Below are 17980 nucleotides of genomic sequence, written 5' to 3'. Positions count from 1 at the left end.
TTCCTTCCTTTTCCCTTTATCCCCCTTCAATACTTCAATTAAAAACATTTCGCTAAACCGATCATAACTTTTTTCTCGATTTCATTCATCTAAACGCATATCTCATTCATACTAATCACACTTAATTAACATTCTTATTTAGATTCATCACGGTTTAACGCGGTTAATTAATAAGAGCTACAAAAGCTACACTGTTACAGTTTCCCTGCTCGGTTTCTTCTTCGAAACGACTACACTTTTAATCAATTGTATTTCCACAGTTACTTCTAATCCTATTGTTTTAAATGTTATCTTATAATTCGTTTCTCTCGTTTACAGATACAACATGACAGAAATTATATATTGATTCTTTAAAAAAATATCTGCGACATAAAAAATTTCGAAAAGCAAAGGTTCAAATGAAAAATTCATCGATTGTATTTTGTTTAAAAGTTACAGGGAAAATAAATTGTTCGATTCATTGTTGCCACAAACTATTCTCATCGTTTATTATTCTCGCAATTAATTTGAATACAAGTGACGATAGTATTGAATACTTGTTCGCATTTGTAAAAACCTGTATCTTTCCAAGATTGAATTGCGTCAAGCGATGCCGAGGTGGCACAAATAAGAGAGTACAATTATAGTGCATGAAAACCGTGCAGCGATCAAGGGATCGTTCGATTAAACACGTATCGTTAGGGGCAACGTGTCCGTACACGATGACCTTGCGGTAATGATACGGCATTGCAGTTCTTCCTCTTTCGAAGCGCGAAACTTTCGAAACATAGAAAATTACCGTGATAAGTTTAAAATACGGTCGCGTGCCGTTACATCTATGATGCAACATCTAAGTTGGACTTTTTCCATGTCCATCAATTTCATTCCTTCAATTGTCGGTTGCGCAATACTATATCCCGCAATTTCCTCAAGCTGGATTCAGATTTTAACGATCACTTTTTCTTAGGCTATACGTTTTCTGACAGCCTTGCAAACGACCATCAAAATTTTACAGAAATTCATCGTGCGTGTAATCATCTATCCCAAGTTTTCTTTCAAAATTTCCAACGGAATTATTAATTGCTTTGTAAACGGCCCTGGCCATAAATTTTATCACGCGGTTTCCTGAATTGCTGCTTATGTTACGTTTACTCGCGATATCTTTAAGCTGTTTGTTGATACGTATTAGAACAGAAATACATAGATAGAAAACCTCAACGATGACCTTCATTTCGTTCGCGATAAGAATCCAATCATTAAACTTGAAGACCACAATGGAACGGATCGTTTGCTTGATTTTTAATGCGATTCACTCTTGGTATCCAGACGTTGGAATATTGAATGAATTTCAAGCGTCATAGTCGTTTAATTCAATAATGTAGTACACGCTTGGCAGCAAACGTATTCGTATTTCGTAGTCATTCTTATCGGCGTGAATATGCACATTTCAAGTTGTCGGTAGTTAGGTAGTTACTGTTGTTCTAATCAGTCACGTTTTTTCCGCGATAATAGGAACTGCTATTTCTTCTAAAGAAAGGAATCAGTAAATAAGAAAATGTTTTTCGGATCGTAACGTACTTGAAGCGGAATAAATTGATTAGTAACGTTGCGGTCGATGACTTAACGTTATGTTGGAATTCGGACGAACAATTGTTTTTAAATGCATCTTACGTGGCTCGCTACGAGAGGAGTTCTGTGGTTACAGTAGAAAAATAAAAGCTCAAAACGTTGTGATTTTAGTAAAAAAATGGGAAAGGCGTACTTTATCTAAAATTGAACTTTGAACTGCAAAGCACATCTCGCAGAGTAAGATGTAAACTTTACGAGATATGAGAACAAACGATAACAGATAAAACGGGAGGCTTGACTTGTAAGCAGTTCGTTCTAGCTTTTTCTATGAATTTATTCAAAGTTATATTAGCGAAGAAAGGTAAATTTTTTAATATTTTTCGTTATAATAAGAATGATATATTATGGAAAGCATTTTTTATGTTGCACGATATAGTATACTCTTTTTCCTGTGAGAGCTAATAGTGCTCCATACCTCCACTGACTTGTAAGACCCAGTTCGAGGAACTTTGTTTTACAATTAGAATACACAGAACTGGAGTAGGTAGGCGACCGCAGTTCGTTCAAACATCTAATTTCTCTCGATTAAATTCAACGGGAGGAAAAGGAGTTTAAGGCATACTATCTTGAGCGCTGACTCATGTCTTGTGTCTGGTACATACTGTACCTCTAACGAAAGAGTCAAGCTAATTATCGCAGTCATTGTTTAAGAACGCGACAACTGAGAAGAATTCTGATACTTTTCCGGCATCGCGTAATTCGTTGCTTCTGAATGCATACCGATTCATATCCTCCAATTGCGTTTCGCTCATATCAGAGGCAGCAACTTTTTTCGTTTCAGCGTTCCGTGAATATGTTCCTAAGAATCCTGAGTCGACCGACATTCCGTCTGTTAATTGATTAATAAGATAAAATACAGTCGCTGGTTCTGTCTGCCGACCAACCGGCTTATCAATGAGACAAAAAAGTATCATCGACTATCACCAGTCATCGTTGAGTGCATCCCGCACTGTCAGCGAATGAGTTTCCATACAAACTTTTCGCCCTGATAGATAGCAAACACACACTCACCTATACTAATATACTGGTTTTAGTACCAGTGGCGCCATCGGTGGCAAATCGCTCAAGTTTCTCGTAAAAATAGTTCTTACTGTTGTAGCTAGATGGCGCCACCAACTACAGAGTCGATAATTATTGCTCCATTGAATAATTATTCGTAAAAATGAGAAATTTTTCCATATTAACTACTATATTGTAGCGTTATAAAGCAAAAAGTCGTATTTATTATGCATTTATAACAAATAAAAAATAATTTATGAAAGATGCTGGTGGCGCCATCTTACAGAATTAGTGGGAACTATTTTCGCTCAAAACTTGGGCGTTTCGCTACCGATGGCGCCACAGGTACTAAGATTAATATTATATAATATATTTTTTTAAATGATAAATTGGCATAATCACACATTCGCTAAACAATTCGTTTAATGTCAAAGAAACACTCTTATTAGGAAGGGCAAATTTTTTTCAAGGGCACGAATTGAAAAGAACAATCAGTAACAAGACCAACTTTTTATACAATCATTTTTATTAAGTGTCACAATTGATATTATCGATAACTCATACCTCCATTCTACAAGTAATCATCCAGTAATTGTCTGTTGAAATACACTACGTTAATTTACTGCGTTACTGGCACTTCTGAGATATTTTTAATCGCTAGTTATATACTAGTCGCCTTCGGTGTGTGGACGTTAGAAAAATACTCAATTTTTGACTCTTTGCAGCAAGAGCTGAGCAAATATATTTAAAAAGGCTATCTAAAGGCGAAAGGTTATCTAAAATTTAACGAATTCAAAATAACGTACACGTGATATTAACTGAAAATGTATTTTTTGTTTAATTGGTACGATGATATGCATTGTACTAATACGTATAACAAATTTTGGAAGCAACATATTCGGCAGTCTTGGGATCTGAATCAGGAGTAATCAGAACTACGTGAGAGGACAGACTGGTTACCGGCGGGGGGGGGGGGGGGAATAATTTGCTCATCCTTGCTCTAAGAACTAGGTGTAAAAATTGAGCCTTTAGAGTAAGATCGTGGCTGATCTCATTTTTTTCTTTTCACATTATCAAAAATTGATTATTTTCAAGGATATACGATTACCCGATTATCTTTATCTACGTAACTATATAACTGGCAAGCGTCCGCAAAAACGTAATCTTAAAATATACGATTATATTTCTAATAAGCCAGGGTGACCATTGATCATACATCGAAGTTATCACGTTGTTCGAATGTTGAGTCGATCGCTATTTAACAACAAAGTAATAATAATGTAACGTTTCAATTAAAAGTTTCGTTGAAAAGTAAATTTAAATTATTCGTGTATGATTAAATCGGAGAAGATATTCTGATAAATAAATTTACGATACAACTTCCGTTTCTTGTTACGACTGATTTCATTTTCATCTTCAACGAGACGAAAGCTTGGTCACCTTACTACGCTAATGTAGCAACGTATTTACACAGTTTTCCTGGTGTAAGCCCTAGATACGTATTTGTTACGCATCAATTGTTGAACATTTTTTTGCGTGTTTCATCCCTTCTTCCTGTACTATCTAACGCATGTGCAAATGTGTACAATATACGGAAGCACGGACTATGATTTCTACAATTACATGACTCCTCTAAACTTATCTATAATTTCCCTAAAACTACTCAGACTTTAGTTAACATTTACTTTAATCGTTAATCCAGCTTAAAAGAATACTATTATAATCGTTTGTAACGTCAGCTACGGCTTCTACATTGTTTTATAGTTAATTTATTAATACTGCATTTGAATAAACTAGACTCATCTTTTATGACAATATGGCCATTGATATCGTATACTATTCTTACATTTACATTTTATTCTAATTTGACACAGAATGTTCGTATACAGTCTTAACGTTACTCAATGATGATGTTCACGTTTGCGTTAAAAATATGCCTCAAACTACAAAATGTCCATTTTCACGAATGTTTCTTTCTTTCCGTTCTTTTCTTTTGGTCACTTTCACCTTTTCATATAATTATCATCTTATGAAATAATTGCTGTTGAACAGCTCTTTATATGAACAAAATAATGTTTTTTTTTTTTTTTTTGTTTAGAACCTTCGTCTTCGCTCGAGTTTATTTACCTTTTGTTATAACAAGGAAACAAACTGTTAAATAAATATGAAATGATATCAATGTTCAAACCTTTGTACCTTTTGTTTTTTGAAAAATACTAAATACACGCTGTTTAAAAATATTACGTTCAACGCCTAGTTTACGATTACAAAAGATAAGTGCAAATGAATAATATTACATTTTCAATTGTACTGATACTATTTCCTTTTTTCCGTAGATAGCTACAATACCAAATTTAAATAGTACTTAACCCACCGGAATACGAATTAACTGTTGTATTTGAAAGATACTACCGATTTATAAAAATCACAGTTACATTGTATTTTACTAACTTCTTTCACTACCGAACAATCGTTACTTTCTTCTATACAAATCATATTTTTAGAACATTATGTTTTATTGTGTATTCGTTATCGATGGGTTAATTTGTAGCAACGTGGAATTATTTGAATAATACTCCACTTGAATTTAATGGTGTTGCCGGCATCATGCTATCAATGATGCTCGTTTTAATTCAAGTATTATATTACTGTAAAATCGTTTCTAAGAAATTGTATTAAGGGCGGTCTAATTGTAATTTCTACCTTCAAAGGTGAAGAAGAAAATGTATACAAGTTAAATGTAGATAAAGGAGTAAAAAATACAAATTTCTTACTTTAACTAGAAAGTTTAAAACCTATTATTATTATCACTTGTACTATGTACGAGTCAATAAATAATAATTACTAAATTCATCAACAACAATGGAAGTATACGTCCAGCAACATTGATAAGATAAAAAATTAAAAAAAATATATTCGTTTGTTTCTATTCTGTGTAAAGGCCTAGTAACGGCATAAGAACAAACAACTAAGTGCCTGTTAGTAACAATAATATACCTAACACTAACTGTAAACAATTCAATTAAAGCATACAAATTTCTGTTGCTTTTCTCGATAGCACCATATTCAAAACTAAAGCTCGTTCTCTTCATAATAGCTATCACGATCATTCCACAAATAATTACTTTCCACTACAACCATTCTTCGTATTGACTACCCATGGTTCATCTCATCAAATCGGCCGCTCTTTGTCTGTCCCGATGTACTTCTCGAGGATGCATTCTTTTACGATGTGAAAAACAGTTCCCGGAACTTGCAAAAGCTTTTGGACAATATGGACATTGATACGGTCTCGCACCTGTATGTTGATTTATATGAAATTTCAAATCCTGATTTCTTTTAAACGTTTTATCACAAAGAGGACACGCGTGTGGTCTCAAATCCGAATGTGTTATACTGTGAGCTCGTAGCGTAGAATTCGTTGGATAAACTCTTCCGCATACATTGCATGGAAATTGTATCCCACCATGGTATTCTTTGTGTCTGAATAAATTTGACTGTGTTTTAAAACTGAAAGAATAATTAATGGCTTTATTCTTATTTATTTGACTTGATGTAGCTTTGTACAGTAATATTAATTCTTTGATACAAATACTTACATTCTACCACATATATCACAACCATACTTTCCTTTAGGCCGATGTGTTTCCAAATGCACTTTTAGATTTCCCTTAGTAGAAATTTTTTTACTACAAATCGGACAGATGAAATTTCCAGACGAGTTGCTGTCAGTATTCATGTGAAGCACACCGTTTGTAGAATATACTTGTTGAGATCTTAGAATAGGCTTTCCATCGAGTCGTTTATCTTTAGGCAAATGAGACCATAAGTGATTTTGTAGACCAATTTGAGATATAAAGGATCTAGCACATATCGTACATTCGTGGGGTTTTGACGATACATTAGAAACAAATTCGTCATCTTCGTGTGATCTATCATTATTATCATCCCTTATCTCTTTTTTTATTTTTTCAATTCTATGGGAAATGTATCTAATTTAAAAAATATACTATCTTTTTAGATCATTAATACTAACGTAAATAGTCTTACTTATTCATTAACGGTAATGGTTCCGGTGTATCTACTCTTGTTATTTTTTCTTCTGTATCCGATTCCTCAGAACTTTCCGATTCTGACTGTTCCATACCACATTGTAAAAATAACATTGGATCTACTTTGACTTCCATTTCTTCCATACTCGGAGTAGGGCATTTATCATCCTGTGATATTAGCTCCGATGGTCCCAATGGTTCACCTTCGGTCAGAATTTCTATCGCACCCTGTAAAGTAACGTAAGTTGAATGTATATCTGTTAAGTAACATAAAATTCGTAATAATTACAATTTACTTTTGTTAATATTGTATGTAATAGCCCCCGATCTTCCATCTTCTTTGTTGCATCCTGCGCATCTTTAATACTTTGCAATTCTACATCTTGCTCAGCACTTGTATTGTCTGTCGTGTTATATAATTGCAATTTTAATTTCTCTTGTGTTCTATATGCCATCATTGCAAAACGATGAATGTTTTCTAATCTCTTAATGCATGTAGCGCATACCATCTTTGATAACTTATCTTCTGTAGACACCTACAATGTAATTAATATTTTATTTATAGTACTCATGAAAAAGTGATAAATAATAAATGGTAATTATTGAATGAATTAAGAAGCAAAGGCTAATTTTTAAAAATTTCTAAATAGAGATCTAACAACCTTCCTCTCATAACACAACTTTTATACAGAATAAAAATTAATTTTATTGCCTATGTCAACAATGAAATTTTTCAATTGTAATTGAAAATAATATTTGATCGTAATGTATTTATAGTATACAAAATGTTTCGTGTATCGTTAATTTCAAAAAAACGTCACTTATTGTTTATGAGTATTTTGTTATACCGAATTATATTTATAGATGCGCTAGTCGTATAGCGCATACAGTATACTTATTGTAATCAATAAAATGCTAATGTTTTAATATTTTTGCATTCTATAATAACGAATTCTTCGAAGACCTTATTTCGAAATGTACATTCGATATTAATTTCGATTAAGTTAATTATTTCGTTAATTCACAGGTACGCATAAAATTTGATTAACATTTCGCTTGCTAAAATGCATTTTTTCGTCGACCGTAATAATGCTGTTCTCGGAAAGTAGTTGGTTTGTAAATCTTTCACAATTAATAAATATGAGTATCAATATTTCGAAATAACGTTAAACATTTCGTGAAATAATATTATAAGTTATCTCGAGTTATTTTGTATAAAAAATTTATATTTAATTAATTAATCGATCCACTTATTATTATAATAATAATTCTTTTCGAATGAATTATATTGTAGGTTGTAGGTATACTCGTTTGTTTGTAATATATGTAGCATTTGTAATTTTCATCACGTGTGAGATACTGTTAGATTTTCAAATATGACAGACGTTCCCGTATTTCAACTTTAAACGCACGTAAGTGCAGCAATTGTTTGTCACGTGTATGGAAAATGGCGAAAATGGGATACGATTGATGATAGTGCCGTTGATATTTCGAAAAAATCTCGAGACACAAGCGTTAATTCAAGTGTATAGATGCAAGCGCACACATAACGATGATCGCGGTAATTCGCATGGAGCCGCGGTTAGACTCACCAAGATGTACAGATATTTTCGTATTTTGGTCTGCAGGTAGTGCCGTCTACCATCCTCGGCGAAAATGTGGACCCCATCGTTTCTTGGTATGTCACTAGCACAAATTCGACAGTGGAGCTTGTCCTCCCGATCGCGCTCAAAATCGCGACCCGCCGTACCCATTTCAAAAAGAAAGAAACAAAATGAGCAAGGTATCACTCACACGAACGAAACCTTGTCTCTTTCCACCGATTTATATATTATAAACAATCACAGATTAAAAATATTACGTTAAACGATTTCACGTTTCACAACGTTAAATTCATTGCTTACTATTATATTTTCCCACCCCCCTCTCTGTTTCGTTATCTTAGCACCTCGATGAAAAACGTCGAAAAGTTTCGGCAATAAAACTTTTCACCGATGCATTTTTACGACCTGCCAGCTTGTCGGAGAGGGTTGATTATTCTAACGATTTTTTTTTACTTATGAGTCGCCCGGATTGGGTGAGATTACTCCGGCACAACGTTGACGCTTTAAAAACGACGTCGGCGCCGGGCGTCGGCGTCTCTCTCCCGAAACGAGTGCTCAATACAAAATATATAATAGCATTCGTCGATTTGAAAAACATATGTATATAACCAATTGTTTTATTTATGGATCTCGCTCGTATTAAACGATATTACCGTTACGGATGGCTACGTAATTTTTATTGCAATCTCTAGCTATTTACTCCATAATTAAGGATTTCTCGTGAAATAGTTGGATACGCATTCCTAAAATACTACCCCTTGCTACAAATAAAGAATAAAATGTATCAGCGCGGTACTCTTAATTGGTCCGCCATTTTCTCTCACCCATTCGTTTGTATTTTTCCATTTTCTACCTTCGCCATTATGCGACTCTCTGTTAGATTCTTTCTTTTAATAGATTCGCAAACTCGTATCATTAGAAATAGATCTCGATCGATATTATTCGTCGGAAGTTGCTTGATATCCTCCAAATTAATGACAATTTTTCCAAAGTTTCCCGCCATTTGTTCACTCGTGTATTACTACGCGCTTGGAGGGAGGGATAAATGTGGACGTTTTTGTCCGTGCGGAAAATAGTTCCAGATACTTGCGAACGAACAGCCTCCCCCTTGGATATGTTACGGCCCCATTTAAAAAAATCAATACTTAATAATTAGCAATTAATGTACGCGCCTCGAGTACATATGAACGCTATCTTGTCTTCAGCAGATTCCGATGTACGTATGGGTTTAGTTGTTATTTAATACTCGATTCCACTTTTCTAAATGCATAACTAATAAATATTTTTTATAATCGTCTCTATATATTTTATGAACTTGACTTTTTTATTTTTCTAAATTCTTCTTTACTCTAAGAAAATTAAATTACCGACCAAATTAATAATGGTATCAAATTTCTAAAAATGATTAATTAATACATATTAGGTTTATTTTACTCAGAATACAGAAGTTAAGCTCACAAACAATTAAGTAAATATAAATTGCATACAACTATGAAAGGAATCATTTTTATGTATTTCATGTAATATATACATTAATGCAGTATCATTTTTTCTCAAACATTGTCGTGTTACTATTAGTATCGTGACATGCAAAAAAAGATTTGTCAAAGTAAAAATGATATATTTATTAAATAAATGTTAAATGAAAATCAGTATCACAAAATCGATTAATTTATGATTAATAATGGATTATTACTTTATGTTTAAAAATCTTGTAAAGTATTATTAAATTTCAGCTAATTTAACATTTTGCTTTATTCTGAATTGGCAAGAATAACTTAAATTCTGCGGGTAATTCGTCTTCGGAATATAATCTATCAGAAAAATATACTCTTCGTATTCTACAATTTGCATGAATCTGAACTCTTAACGTTTCCACATAATTTGTTCCATATGCACGTCTAGTAAAATCAGCTAAGTTAAATTGAATTTGATTCCATCCATCGTCCAATCTCATTGGCATTGTACAAATAAATGGTTTCACTCTAGTTGTAGATTGATAATTACTAGCTCGAAATCTACGCCGAACATTCTTGTCATCAATTACCTAAAGCGAAGAATTTGTAACAGATTGTTGTTTAATAATGTATAATATTATAATTGAATAATTAAAGTAAGAGTCTTACCTGGACTTCAAACGTGAAGTATTTTTTTAAATTCTTAATAATCATCACCAGAAATGGCAATTTTATACCCAACGTTTTTCTGGGGTCTGCTGGACATGTGATATATGTAGTACTAACGTTACTACCCAATATTTCCAATACTAAACTTTGTATATCGTTATCCGTAATTCGTTTTATATGTCCGTTCCGTACTTTTTTATCCCAAATCTGCAAAGGCTTACTACCGATACTATATAAGATCGATAGAAATCCACTTTGAAAAGTATTCTTAAACATGTTCTCTTGTTTACGATTTCTCCCTAAATTTTATTTAATTTTCCTCCAACAACTTATTATTATTGAAAACATGCGCTTGAAGAATTTAAGAAATTTCGTATACTTCTCGGTGTTGACAACTTAACCTCCATTCATTTTTATAACACTGACATCCACTGAAATGTTACATATCTCAAATCATTCTCTTCTCGAAACCGTAAATTAACATGCATGACATTGTCCAATAAACAAAAAACATTTCTATTTCAAATTAACATTTTCATTAAGGAATTTTAGTCTCTAAATAACATTATCAATGAGCATAACCTATAAAAATTTGTGTTTGATCAATGTTGCTATTAGATGTATAGCGGAATCGAACATCGATCGATTGTTTCACGTTTATCGATATCAAACTTATCGACTTTGTACTAAACTGTACTAAAAATAAATATTATTTTAAAAATTTGTCCATGGATTTTTACGCAAAAGATAAAAGTAATGTAAATGTTAACGTTTTTACAATCGTTTATTGATGTCAAATACAAACCAATAAAGTTTAAATAAGCAGTAGACATCTATGTATTAAATGTTTTTTTTTTTTGTTCTTTAACGGAATTAACGATCTGTCGGCATAAAAAAACTATCAGTGTAAAATCTCTACTGCCATAATTCTACTTCTTAATTTTCCGTTAAGATCGTTCGCTTTTTGATCAATGTTACTAAAAATAATATTTTGCGACGGTACTCTTTTAAGGAACGAACAAGAGAAACAAATTGACTAACTCGTTTTAAGAGCAATTTTCATTTTCCATGCATTAATATAAAAAACAATCGAGAATCAAGATCTCCTTTACGTTTTGTTCGTGGAAAAAAGGATGATCTCATTATTTTTGATAAATGTAGATACGTACGGAATTACGAAATTAAATTGAGAGTGATTTAAATCTTTTGACGGGAATATTTTGACAATTTATTTGTGTTTTCGTTTGCTTCCACTGAAATTATCTCTAACTATCGGTACAAACCTATCAAAATTTAACATTTGACTCATTAAACATAGACATTAAACTGCTATAGTCCTTTAAAATATTATATACGTGATTCAATTTGTGTGCATTTTACGTATTAATAACTGAAACAAAAAAAAAAAAGAATATACATACGTTGCTACTAATCGGTAATTTTCAGTTCAATTACAATTAAATACGCAGTTTTCGGTATCGCTACAGTAACTGCCCGATAGTTACAGATTTGAAAGGAAAGCATTGTTTGTAAAATGAACGTTTAGAATGTGACCTTTTATTCTACTGTATTCGGATTATCTCTTGGAATCGGATTTATCTTCGCATTCCATCGAGATACTTCCACTTCGTACATCTTAGTAATTAATACTTTATTCGCTTATTGTTACGACTAACTATTGTATTATAGTTTACGCGAATAAAATAGGTCCTGCGATAGGGGTATGCTTTCATAGGATTCGTGTTGATTTTTTTTCATTTGCTGACAAAAATTATGCAAAAGAAGGAGAGGCTATCGCTAATCTTTTCCCTCGTATTCTTTTATTCGCAACAATGAATCCCACGTGAAGAAGAAAGGCCCACCTATGAAGCGATATCTCAGCAAAAGGAACATTCATTAACTCGTCCTCGAGCGACCTATAAATTATTTCGGAAGGTATTATCGCGCATTACGAAAGGTTATCTGAAAGAAAAAAGTATTGTAAACCGCATAGGTAATAGTTCTTTTTTCCCATCTTCGTAACACGGAGCGTATTACAAATTATGGAAAACCAATCGTATTACCGAAATTTAACAATACCGCTTTGCTTATGTTTTTTTTTCTTTTTTTTCCGTTTTTTTTTTTAATGGCCGAATATCATTCGAGACATTTTTTGAATAATTTAATGGGAATAATGAATGCAAGATAAGTCTTCGACGAAAAAAGTGGTATCGTAGTCTTCTTCTTTGTTTATTAAACAGAGTTACGATTAAGACTATTACCTTGATTCATTATTATACTATTTTTTTTTTTAATTTTCGGTAATAAGACAAAATTTACAACGTCGTTTCAAGAATGTTGATACGTTATTTCCTTAAGCTTAAATCAAACGTATTTCTTTAATAATTATGACGCAACGGAACAAATTTTGAATTATTACCATTTTCAACTACAATTTCCAATACATCCAAAATCATTTTTTATTCTTTTATTAGATAACGGATGTATGAAAATTTGAATGTCCTTTACTTCTCAATACCTTGCAAAACACGAATATAACCCCAGAGTGCTTCTAGGCCCCACCAAAAAGCAAATTGGGGCAATAATATGAATATATCACATTACCTTTCTTCAATTTTCAAGATTTAAACGGAAACTCGTAGAAAAGTCGAGAAAGTTCGAGTCCCCAATGAATTTCCAAAGCTTTACTATTTCTTTCTAATTAATACTGTCATTTATAATTGTTGTAGTACTATCATACTATTAATTTAATAGAAAATGAGAATCAATGGCTTTACAATTTTTGCAATCTTCTTCCATTTGATTATTCGATTGGAGAGACGTAACTTTTCGAAGATTCTAGACGAATTTCATTTTGAAAAAAATGCATTTCTTTTTACATACCAATAGTTATATACAATGTCAAAATAATCATTAATAAAGATTCCGCTTTGATCAACAAAACATTTAAAGAATTTTGTATGAAAATGATTTACTCGTTTACATGCGCTCATGTCAGGTAATACGACATAATAGACATTCTATTCGCGAAGAATGAGAAAGCCAAGGATTAAATAAAAAAAATTAAGAGATGGCCGCATTTTATCTCAGATTTCAATAGTTTCTTCACTTAACGTGTCTACAATATTTCTTTGATCATAAACCACGATTCTTTGGAGAATGACCATTTTCGTTCAATTACGATGTTTAACAATTTATGTTACTTGATTGTGGTCCTATCAATGAAGTTATAATAAATATGACATAATCGATGTTCACTGTTAGGATCACAATCTTGATCAAGCACCAATAATTCTTTTCCAAAGGTACTACTGTGTACTCTTTAAGCGTAGAAAAATGATTTAAATTAAATACTCCATACGCAATAGTATGCGCAAGCTTTACGCTTTGTAATCGTCATAGGAGTCTATCGAAGACTGTTAGGACTGATCAGATGTCTCCGCTTCTAAAAGAAAGACATTTTTCTGTACTCTCATCAATGACTTCTTAGTTACTGGTGCTTGAGCAGTTTTCTGGTGCGATTAAGGCACTGCAAAAGATTGATCCTCCATAAAAAGCTATTGATCTTCAAAATACGCGATCCATGAAGTTAAAGAAGCAATGGCGTAATGTGCGAAGACTGAGTCATTGGTGATTCAACGTTTGAAGTTACCATGTAATAAGGCCCAGATAGAGATTGAGGAGAGCTATTTTCCCACCGATTAGTTCATTCAACAACTGTAATATATACAAATACATTAATAAAAATAGAATGTACGATTAGGACTACGTAAAAATAATTTAGAAAGATTACGTAAAAACAACGTACATACTAATAAAAACAAAACCTTGCAATCTTGATACATAATGAGAAATACTAAAAGCATATAACATTAATGATAATAATAGTAGTAGTAATAATAATAATAATAATATACACGAAACACTAATATTTGTGCCCCTTTATAAAATAAACGAAGAAAAATTCAATCAAATCGTTAATCTTAAAAATTTACGATACAGTTCAAAGTATTAAGGTTTAACATTAACGTTGATATTAATGTTAAACCTATAATGAAATCACTCGTTTTACTCGAATCATTTTCAAACATATCTGATTCTCATCAATGACTACGTGAAAGTCTATAAGTTAGTTTTCCTTTGCAATGCCTTAAAATGGCAACATAAATTGAACTTATAATACGTAAGTCTTAAATATTATTATATAATTACTTATCAATAGTTCCATCCATTATATTGTTCTTAACTTGAATGCTAATGTGTATTCCATCTCCAGACGCACCTTTATCCTTTATCGTTTGCGAATTAGATGCATTGTCGAGGCCCAGCTTACTTAAAGTACACAAAGCTTTCAATGCCGCTTGATTACGACTCGCACTCCTTGTCGGCCCATTGCCATAACAAACTTGCGGTGGATCTGTACTTAACGTTACAAGTGAGAGATATTCCTTATTTACTGCTGCTGGCTGAAATTAATATACAAAACATTAATTACACGAAGCATACTATTCAATTTCTTATTTTACACTGATTTAATTTTCCATAGTTATAACAAATTGTTAATATCGATGACTACCTTAGGAAAGTCACTGAATTCCACGTTGAAGTTAAATAACTGAGAGAGATATTTCAACTGATCTTTGGGAGAAACTGTGGCTGGGTTTTGTTGTTGGCCTCGTAATTCTTCAGCAACAATTTCCACACTGGGTCCACTACTTAATTTAGATTCTTGGCCTCCATCGACTAATAAAATTCCAGGTACTAACTGACGCCCAATAGTTCCTCCTACTGGATGAGGTTGAGCTTCATTTATCTGCTCATCTTCTAAGAAAGTGACCTTCCTAGGTTTTGTTTCAGTGTTCTCGCTTTCTCCTGTTTTTATTGATGGCTTTGTAGGCTGTCGCTGTGGCTTACTGTAACCTAATTGCGTTAAAAGAGCTTCTGCCGCAGCTCTTTTGGCTAGCTTCTTATTAGGACCCATTCCTTGCGCTGAATGTTGTCCCATAGTAACCTCCATAACGAATTCCCTTCGCCTAGGTGTACCCTTTTCTTCTATTAAATTATAAACGGGTTCCTTTTCTCGTTTAGCTTGCTGTATCTGAACCAATCGTGAAACTGGATTCACTTCTTCCGCAACTTCCGATTCAGAACGTGGTTCCTGATAAACTTTTATCAAGTTTCGTGACTTTTTCTTTGTTGCTGGTGGTTTGCGTTTGACTCGCAGCGGGCGATTTTGTATAGTTTCGGTCAATGGAGGCAAAAGATTAAGTTCTTCCAACATAAATTCGGCCGCATGTCTTTTTGATACTTTCTTTGATGGTCCTTCGCCTAATGTGATTTTATCTCCAACTGTGCATTTTGTTCTGAATGTCCTAATATGGGGTTTCCCAATTTCCGATACAACTTCAAAACTAACAGGTAAACCACGTTTTAATGCTTTCTCGTGAACTAACGATACAGGACTCTTTAACTCAGCAATAGGATCTTTAGCTTCACCTAATGCACCATTTTCACCGGTATTACAAGTGTTTGCCACTTCTTCCGGTAATGGTAATTGACGTAACTCCTCTAAAGCTTTACTAGCTGCGTCATGTCGTGCTGCTTGACCTGTCAGTCCTTTACCAATAAATTCACGTTCCCCTACCTTCAAGGATACTAGATACAATTGAGGTTCTACGAGGTAACCACCACGAGTCAACGTAGGTAAACGCGGATTGTATATTCGAGGAAAAAGGTCTAAACCCGGAACATATTTCTGTATCCCTGCTGGTGGAGCTTTTCTAAAAGTGTAAACAGTAGGTTCTCCTCTCTTCATAGCCAAAGCGTTTAATTCGACCGTTGGAGGCAAGTTCCCAGAACCGCTGAAACATTTTCCTGGATGTCCAACTCTCATTGCCTTAGTAGGTTTCGGTGGAGGTCGTTGATACCAGGTTCGCGTTAATGCTTCGGTCGCAGCACTATGCTGTGCTTTTTTAATACTGGGACCCTCAGCGACATATTCCTCCTCCCCAAGCTTCAGTGTTACCGTGAATCGTTTTTTGTGCGCTGGTCCTTGTTCATTAGTCAATCTATATTGATGCTGAATCTTATTAAACCGTGCTAATTCATTCAATAAGCACATCGGGGTCTTTTCTTTCATGTTTGCCAAAGCTGAATCAGTCGCGTTGACATGATTTTGAGTAGAAGGACTCTGATCTCTGGACTCTCCATTGTTGCTTTCATTTGTGGATGACTTATTTTGTTCCATATTTTGTTGTTGTTGCATGTGTTGCGGAGGAGGATTCTGTTGATTATTTTGTTGTTGCGCATACGGTGGTGTTTGAACATTTGGATTTTGTAGAGTCACAGAGACAGTGTTTGCTTGGTCTTTTAGACTGACACTAACCACAGTGCCTGAAATGAAATGCATTTCTAAGAGTACGTTGTCGATATGTAAAAGATGATTCAAATTCCGTTAATGTTACCATTTGTATTATGTGCATTCATGCCCATCAACATCGGTTGTCGTGGATTTCCATGCGGTGGTCCAGGATGTTGCATGTGATGAATGTGTTGTTGATGGGGGGGCATGGACAGTATTTGTTGATGTGGATTCCGATGCGGTAATGGATGCTGCGGCTGATGTAAAGGGGCCATGTTTGCCTGCTGCATAGGACGCATCGGACCTCCCATTCTATTGGAAGATGATAGCATAAAATTGCTTGTAGTAACAACAAAATGTGCATAGAATTTTGAGCATGTAATTATATTACATATAATAAAAGAGTCATCACAAACCTATTATGATCTCTAAGTTGGTTTTGCATTGTATGATGTTGGTGACGTAACATCTTATAAGATATTGTGCAAAACCTAAAATTAAAAAAGACATTAGATAAGACAAAAGTATATTTGAAGCAAAAGAATCTATACATTGGTTAACCTTGTATGGTTCATTTACAACAAATTTCTTTCTTTATATGGATGTTTTCAAATAAAAGTTAAATGTTTATTTATACAAAGATAATAACAAATACCGAATATAAACAAGATTTAGACTTAGCAAGTAATGACCAGTAATAATAATGTTAGCAATAGTCGTTTTCTTTCACAAATAGACTACATTACTTAACGTAAATTAATACACGAAAAATAATTTTACAATTTTAAAAACAATAACTTAAGTTTGAAATCTATCTGACAGTAGTTGCAAATGAGCATTGCATTATCCACGTTATGAAAAGAATTGAAAAAGTTAGTTTACAAGAAAGGAATATAATGACGTTGATCAAGAGAGAAAAATATCTTTTCTTCGTCTGAACTAGTCAATAGACAATGGGCTTGGCCCGGCTATTTGGCAGCGGAACTATGCGTCGTATTTTCTTACCAAAGTTTGTTCTATTTCACGAAAATTTTCACGTTATTCAATAGTAAAATTTCCAGCGAAACAGATCTGCTACTTTAGGGAACACTGCCAGGCCCTTTACACGGCTATTGGCAAACAGTAAAGAAAAATCGTCTGTAGACTAAAATGCGGCCATTTTGATGTGAACCTCTCGACCACAGTCTCTCATCCCTTCCAAAGGACATCCTACTTGCCGATTTTTTTAAA

General features: G+C 33.5%; 3 protein-coding genes across 7 annotated transcripts; all 3 read right to left on the bottom strand.

Moving 5' to 3' along the window:
• Positions 1 to 4640: 4640 nt before the first annotated feature.
• Positions 4641 to 9543, bottom strand: LOC128895622 (zinc finger protein 433-like). 2 transcript variants are annotated; one of them, XM_054158364.1, is made up of 5 exons: positions 8252 to 9543; positions 6956 to 7195; positions 6658 to 6887; positions 6207 to 6599; positions 4641 to 6117 (listed from the first exon to the last, which is right to left on the bottom strand). In XM_054158364.1, the coding sequence occupies exons 1-5, from the start codon at positions 8411 to 8413 to the stop codon at positions 5772 to 5774; spliced, it is 1371 nt and encodes a 456-aa protein (XP_054014339.1). In that variant the 5' UTR covers positions 8414 to 9543; the 3' UTR covers positions 4641 to 5771. The 2 variants fall into 2 exon arrangements, with proteins under 2 accessions (XP_054014339.1, XP_054014340.1); XM_054158365.1 differs by having other exon boundaries at positions 6207 to 6584.
• Positions 9544 to 9667: 124 nt separating this feature from the next.
• Positions 9668 to 11003, bottom strand: LOC128895630 (cilia- and flagella-associated protein 20). Its single transcript, XM_054158377.1, has 2 exons — positions 10390 to 11003; positions 9668 to 10310 (listed from the first exon to the last, which is right to left on the bottom strand). Exons 1-2 carry the CDS (start codon positions 10663 to 10665, stop codon positions 10005 to 10007), a joined length of 582 nt encoding a protein of 193 aa, XP_054014352.1. The 5' UTR covers positions 10666 to 11003; the 3' UTR covers positions 9668 to 10004.
• Positions 11004 to 11151: 148 nt separating this feature from the next.
• Positions 11152 to 17948, bottom strand: LOC128895616 (double-stranded RNA-binding protein Staufen homolog 2). Of its 4 annotated transcripts, none has more exons than XM_054158351.1 (6): positions 17756 to 17948; positions 17167 to 17241; positions 16854 to 17062; positions 14966 to 16782; positions 14602 to 14855; positions 11152 to 12305 (listed from the first exon to the last, which is right to left on the bottom strand). In XM_054158351.1, exons 2-6 carry the CDS (start codon positions 17217 to 17219, stop codon positions 12161 to 12163), a joined length of 2478 nt encoding a protein of 825 aa, XP_054014326.1. In that variant the 5' UTR covers positions 17220 to 17241; positions 17756 to 17948; the 3' UTR covers positions 11152 to 12160. The 4 variants fall into 4 exon arrangements, with proteins under 4 accessions (XP_054014326.1, XP_054014328.1, XP_054014327.1 ...); XM_054158353.1 differs by having other exon boundaries at positions 14672 to 14855; XM_054158352.1 differs by lacking the exon at positions 11152 to 12305 and adding an exon at positions 12482 to 14106.
• Between the last annotated feature and the right edge of the window lie 32 nt (positions 17949 to 17980).

Source organism: Hylaeus anthracinus, unplaced genomic scaffold, assembly GCF_026225885.1.
Source record: "Hylaeus anthracinus isolate JK02 unplaced genomic scaffold, UHH_iyHylAnth1.0_haploid 5, whole genome shotgun sequence".
Taxonomy (NCBI): domain Eukaryota; kingdom Metazoa; phylum Arthropoda; class Insecta; order Hymenoptera; family Colletidae; genus Hylaeus; species Hylaeus anthracinus.
The sequence above is the reverse complement of the archived record's forward strand: the minus strand, read 5'-3'. Positions and strand labels throughout refer to the sequence as shown.